Source organism: Nansenia antarctica (assembly GCF_963989245.1).
Source record: "Nansenia antarctica genome assembly, chromosome: 14".
Classification (NCBI taxonomy): Eukaryota; Metazoa; Chordata; class Actinopteri; order Argentiniformes; family Microstomatidae; genus Nansenia; species Nansenia antarctica.
The window spans coordinates 30,557,559-30,564,639 of NC_137684.1; the positions used below are offsets into that span (position 1 = coordinate 30,557,559).

Below are 7,081 nucleotides of genomic sequence, written 5' to 3' on the forward strand. Positions count from 1 at the left end.
TCACGTCTGGGTCTTGCAGGTGTGCACGTCCACCTGGTGTTGGCAGTCGCGGCAGTGCACGGCGCAGCACCAGTGGAACTTGCACTCGCACTTGGTGGTGCGGCTGACCCGCGACGTGTCGTAGCCCCGGCCGCAGCACATCACCTCGCAGCTGTCCACGCCGCGGGACGTCCGGTTGCACACGCGGCCGCCCGTCCCCACGGAGCCTGGGGGGAGATGAAAAGTTTTTTTCCTGTTGTTTTGTTTTGAAATATTATTACTTTTTTACACACACACACTGACACCTTGTGGAACACTGCTACCACATGAGACACACACAGAGAGAGGGTCAACTACACACACACACACACACACACACACACTGCTACCACATGAGACACACACACAGAGAGAGGGTCAACTACACACACACACACACACACACCTCGTGGAACACTGCTACCACATGAGACACACACAGAGAGAGGGTCAACTACACACACACACACTGAATGTATTCCTTTGGTGAGTTGCCCAAACTAACTTTACAGGGACCCCCCCCCCCCCCCCGCCAGCTAGTGTTTTGTATTTAAAACCATTTTGGTTTGGAACCACATTCAGACTTCAGCCAACAAACGAGTAGAAATACTGCTCTCAAAGTCCCACTACTAACCTACTACAGGTATTGTCAAGGTGCCAGTACGGTGTGCTAGATCTACACTGGAGGGAGGGAGGGAGGGAGGGAGGGAGGGAGGGAGGGAGGGGTGGAGGAGGATAAGAGGATGAATGCAGGAGAGATGAGAGATTGATGAGAGGAACTATCATCTGGTGCTCTGCCTCTTCATCAGGTGCTCATTTTATAGGAGCCTTCAGTCTACCGGGGGAGACACACCCTGCTCGGAAACTGCTGTCTCACTGACACACACACACACACACACACACACACACACACACACACACACACACACTCCTGCGTCTCAAGGGAGGACATTGCGCAAGGACGTCTGGCTCGTTGTACTACTGTCTGCCTGTCATACGATGACATCATACGTTTAGCATTCAAATACTTGTGTTGTGGTTGTGGGTATTTTTGGAGCATCAGATGCTGTTTTATAACAGCACAAACTGAGGAGATCTACTGAGTTTAAGTGCTCACTGCCTGGAGCTGAATGCCTAATCTACTTATCTCCATACTTCTCTTACCTTACCTTACCTCGCCACTGTTACTACGGCCCCTCTCTCTCTGCGCTCCGTCTCTCTCTCTCCCTCCTCCTCGACCCCCGAACTCCCCTGACTGTTCTAGACTCTATTTCTATGGCCTCTCTGACTGTTCAAGACTCTATTTCTATGGCCTCTCTGACTGTTCTAGACTCTATTTCTATGGCCTCTCCGACTGTTCTAGACTCTATTTCTATGGCCTCTCCGACTGTTCTAGACTCTATTTCTATGGCCTCTCCGACTGTTCTAGACTCTATTTCTATGGCCTCTCTGACTGTTCTAGACTCTATTTCTATGGCCTCTCTGACTGTTCTAGACTCTATTTCTATGGCCTCCCTGACTGTTCTAGACTCTATTTCTATGGCCTCTCTGACAGTTCTAGACTCTATTTCTATGGCCTCTCCGACTGTTCTAGACTCTATTTCTATGGCCTCTCCGACTGTTCTAGACTCTATTTCTATGGCCTCTCTGACTGTTCTAGACTCTATTTCTATGGCCTCTCTGACTGTTCTAGACTCTATTTCTATGGCCTCTCCGACTGTTCTAGACTCTATTTCTATGGCCTCTCCGACTGTTCTAGACTCTATTTCTATGGCCTCTCTGACTGTTCTAGACTCTATTTCTATGGCCTCTCTGACTGTTCTAGACTCTATTTCTATGGCCTCTCCGACTGTTCTAGACTCTATTTCTATGGCCTCTCTGACTGTTCTAGACTCTATTTCTATGGCCTCTCTGACTGTTCTAGACTCTATTTCTATGGCCTCCCTGCTCTCTCTAGTCTCCATCTGCCTCCCGTGTTGAAATCCACCCCCTATCTGTTCTATTTAGACGCTGTATTTCTATGACCCGTCTGCCTCGTGTGTTCTCTGCTGTGACAGACAGACAGACAGACAGACAGACAGACAGACAGACAGACAGACAGACAGACAGACAGACAGACAGACAGACAGACAGACAGACAGACAGACAGACAGACAGACAGACAGACAGACAGACAGACAGACAGACAGACAGACAGACAGACAGACAGACAGACAGACAGACAGACAGACAGACAGACAGACAGACAGACAGACAGACAGACAGACAGACAGACAGACAGACAGACAGACAGACAGACAGACAGACAGACAGACAGACAGACAGACAGACAGACAGACAGACAGACAGACAGACAGACAGACAGACAGACAGACAGACAGACAGACAGACAGACAGACAGACAGACAGACAGACAGACAGACCGACCGACAGACAGACAGACAGACAGACAGACAGACAGACCGACCGACCGACCGACCGACCGACCGACCGACCGACCGACCGACCGACCGACAGAGACAGGCAGACAGACAGAGACAGGCAGACAGGCAGACAGGCAGACAGGCAGACAGACAGACAGACAGACAGACCAGGTGATGTGTCTGGGCCTCTCTCGGCAACGCGCCCGTCCGTCAGCCGTAGGTATGCTGTGCTGCTAGGGGTGACATCACGTCCAGACTCCTCCCCTCCCTCTCTCCCTCCCTCCCCCACCCTCCCTCCCTCCCTCTCTCCTGGCGCCTGCTTATTGAATTAAGATGAGGGGGCGCCGAGAGATGAGTTTAGCACCTGAGCCGCGGTGGGGCCGGGGGAAATTGATTTCACACTTCTGAGAGGCACAAGAGGTTCCGTGTCTGGCTGGTTCTGTGGGCTGTGTGTGTGTGTGTGTGTGTGTGTGTGTGTGAGAAAAGTGTGTGTGTGTCATCCCTGATGACTGGAACCAGTCTCTAGGTGTGTGCGTGTAGGGTGTGTGCGTGTGTGCGCACTCGTGTATGTGTCTGTCTATCTGTATTTTTATGTGTGTGTGTCTGTGTGTGTGCGTGTATGTGTGCGTGTTTGTGTGTGTGTGTCGTCCCAGATGACAGGAACCAGTCTCTAGGTGTGTGCGTGTAGGGTGTGTGCGTGTGTGCGCACTCGTGTATGTGTCTGTCTATCTGTATTTTTATGTGTGTGTGTGTCTGTGTGTGTGCGTGTGCGTGTGTGCGTGTGTGTGTGCGTGTGTGTGTGTCTGTGCGTGTGCGTGTGCGTGTGTGTGTGTGTCTGTGCGTGTGCGTGTGCGTGTGCGTGTGTGTGTGTGTCGTCCCAGATGACAGGAACCAGCCCTGAGGAAAGATGTTCTCAGGAGAGGCTCCGAGTCCACAGACCACCATCAGGTCGTCTTCTGGACCGTCACTGAATGGTTTCTGACAAGGTTGGAGGTTTCAGGTACAGGGTTAGGGGTAATAGAGGGTTAGGGGTAATAGAGGTTTAGGGGTAATAGAGGTTTAGGGGTACAGGGTTAGGGGTCATGGACAGAAGGTTGAGAGAGTAAAGGATGGAGGTTTTAGGTACAGGTTTAGGGGTAATAGAGGTTTAGGTCCAGGGTTAGGGTTAGGTGTAAAGGTTAGGTGTAAAGGTGGCAGGCACACACATTTGATCCCAGTCCTCAGTGCGTTCCTGATGCATCACAATGAATGTGCCATCCAGTATTACTACAGAAGGAGGAGGAGAGGAGGACACTTGTAAAGAGTGTGTGTGTGTGTGTGTGTGTGTGTCTGTCTGTCTGTCTGCGTGCATGTGTGTCTGTCTGTGTGTGTCTGTCTGTCGGTCTGTGTGTGTGTGTGTGTGTGTGTGTATGTCTGCGCTCCAACAGGGATAATTTATAGTGGTGCACAGCGGCTTAAGTTTCAGCCCACAGAAGTGTGTAACAGTAGTGTGTAATGGGCCTTAAACTGGCCGACACCCGATCGCCTCAGATCCTCTGCTACCAGACAGCCATCACTGTCTCTCTCACACACTCACACACACACACACACTCTACACACACACTCTACGGTGTCTCTCTCACACACTACACACACACTACACACTCTACACACTACACACTCTACACACACACTCTACACACTACACACTCTACACACTACACACTCTACACACACACTCTACACACTACACACTCTACACACTACACACTCTACACACACACACACACACACACACACTCTACACACTACACACACACACACACACACTCTACACTGTCTCTCTCACACTCTACACCTGGCCTTACTCAGTGCAGAGAAAGAGAGAGAGAGAGACACTAACGTACGATAGACAGGTCACATTCGACCACACTGAAGATATTATGCTCACTGTACATTGGTCTACTATTGGTCTATGGGGCCAGACAGACATGCGACAGTGAGCAGTGTTCTTCAGTCCTAGTCCAGGAGACCACCCCGCCCAAACACAACCACACCAGACGCAACTAGTCAAGGTTTGGAATCATCTGTGGTAGTGTTGGGCTTAAACAAAAGCCTGCACCACATTAGACCTGGGTTTAGTGCTAGTTAGCTCGGCCCCTGGGTGAGAGAGACACGGTCTTCGCCGGGGGATGCAATGGAGTGACCCGGGGGGGGTCAAGCACACTTCACATGTTCCACAGGAATTGTACCTGTCTAGTGTATTATTATTATTATTATAAAACAGTCAACTATCCCTTTAAATAAAGACACAATTCAACACTGATGGGTAATAAAAGACTTCTAGAAGCTTCCTAGCTCACCAGACTCCTGGTCTCGGATGCAGTAGTCGGGTGAGTCCTCGAAGTACACCAGGTCGTTCTTGCTGGGCCTCTTGAAGTTGGCGTGCGCGGCGGTGAAGCCCGTGCCGTACTGGTTGACGGCCACCTGGACCGCCCCGTTGTAGCGCCGGCGCAGGTGGTCCCCCGTGCGGCGGAAGTCGGCCATGGCGAGCCAGCAGGTACGCACGCTGCACGACCCGCTGACGCCATGACACTTACACTCCAGGGACATGAAGCGCTTCACCGCCTGGGGGGGGGGCAGGGGGGGAGACATGAATGTTGTTGTTTTAACACTAGAACAGCCATGAGGGGTCATTTGACATACTGTGAGTAAAAAAACATGTCATATCTTTGCACTCAATAACATTTCAGGACCCTCCTTTCATGACCTTTCCTAGATATGTGCGTTCTACCACCCAGTATCCTTACATTTTCTAAATCACTTCAGGATAAGCTAGTATGAAGCTATTTTGCCGTTTTTCTGTGTAGGAAGCAGGCTAATTTACAAGCGGCCAACTAGTGGTCGTTGTGTGTAAATAGCAGGTTTACATTCTAAAGAGATGCGGCTCTTTTAGTAGGTAAAAAGGCACAGCTGTTCCTGTGTGAGTGTGTGGTGGCAATGGTCGGTGTCCGTAAGATTCACACGCGTTGTCAAAAACCAAGCGAAATCTGTGAGACTTGGTTTTTTAAAAACCAAAATCGGAACTTACTCTAATGGTAAATGGACTGCACTTATATAGCACCTTTTTTGCTGCACCAAAGCTGCTCCAAAGCGCTTTACAACGGCCTCTCATTCACCCATTCACACACACATTCACACACCAATGGCGGCAAGCTACCATGCAAGGCACCGGCCCGCTCACTGGGAGCAATTTAGGGTTCAGTCAGTGTCTTGCCCAAGGACACTTCAACATGTGGCCAGCCGGGGCTCGAACCGCCGATCTGCCAACCTTGTGATCATTAGACGGCGACTCTACCTCCTGAGCCACAGCCTCTACCTCCTGAGACACAGCCTCTACCTCCTGAGACACAACCTCTACCTCCTGAGACACAGCCTCTACCTCCTGAGACACAGCCTCTACCTCCTGAGACACAGCCTCTACCTCCTGAGACACAGCCTCTACCTCCTGAGACACAGCCTCTACCTCCTGAGACACAGCCTCTACCTCCTGAGACACAGCCTCTACCTCCTGAGACACAACCTCTACCTCCTGAGACACAGCCTCTACCTCCTGAGACACAGCCTCTACCTCCTGAGACACAACCTCTACCTCCTGAGACACAGCCTCTACCTCCTGAGACACAGCCTCTACCTCCTGAGACACAGCCTCTACCTCCTGAGACACAACCTCTACCTCCTGAGACACAGCCTCTACCTCCTGAGCCACAGCCTCTACCTCCACCAGCCTCTACCTCCTGAGACACAGCCTCTACCTCCTGAGACACAACCTCTACCTCCTGAGACACAGCCTCTACCTCCTGAGACACAGCCGCCCCCAAAACCCAAACCCCCCCCCCCCCCCCCCTCACCTTCCGGCCGGCGCGGTTGTTGTGGAGGTTCATGAGCGCCCGGGCGTCCCTCTCCTTGCGCTCCTTGGCGTCGATGAAGGCCTGGCTGAAGCGCATGGCGTGCTCCACGTGGTCGCTGCAGCCACCCCAGTCGAACAGGCCCTTGGCGTCCCGTGACGAGCCCTTCTTGGTGGGGTCGCAGGAGCACGAGTCCAGCTCGCCCTGGCTGCAGGCGCGGGCCAGGGTGTAGACCACCCCCGCCGAGGAGATGGCGTACACGAAGGCCGCTTCACGACTGCCTGGAAGGAGGAAAGAAGAACGGGTTAGAGGAGTCAACAGTGGAACAAACAAACAACCGACGCCAGTGGCGTTACGTTTCATTCAGGGCCAGCACCGCCAGCAGATGGCGCTGTTGTGTGAATTAAGCCAGCGATTCGCAACCTATGGGCCGCGGCCCTCTGGTGGTCCGCGAGAGTACTGCGAGCGGGCCGCCAAATCATGATATTTTTTACAAAAACGTTTTAATTTTAAAAATACATGCATGTACTGTCATCATCAGTGTGCTGCTACTAGGCGTACTGCACTGTATGTATGATGATGCATATGAAATATCCAATAAGAATAAGAGAATAATGATGAGATACACCCCCCCCCCCCCTCCCCCCCAAAAAAGTACTCTTTTGTCATCCTGTCGTAGCTTCGTTCGCCAATAATTTCTCCCGGGGGCAGCGAATTGGCATTTTTTTGGTTCCAGCTTCATTGATTTCCACG

At 51.7% G+C, this 7,081-nt stretch overlaps 1 protein-coding gene across 1 annotated transcript in view; it reads right to left on the reverse strand.

The window, feature by feature from the left end:
- Positions 1 to 7,081, reverse strand: part of wnt2 (wingless-type MMTV integration site family member 2) — a gene marked incomplete at both ends in the record, with an annotated part of 11,660 nt that continues 4,579 nt past the window's right edge. The window contains 3 exons of the mRNA XM_080544879.1: positions 1 to 206; positions 4,784 to 5,048; positions 6,332 to 6,609. Coding sequence (XP_080401005.1) covers positions 1 to 206; positions 4,784 to 5,048; positions 6,332 to 6,609 — 749 coding nt within the window. The remainder of the gene's footprint in view (positions 207 to 4,783; positions 5,049 to 6,331; positions 6,610 to 7,081) is intronic.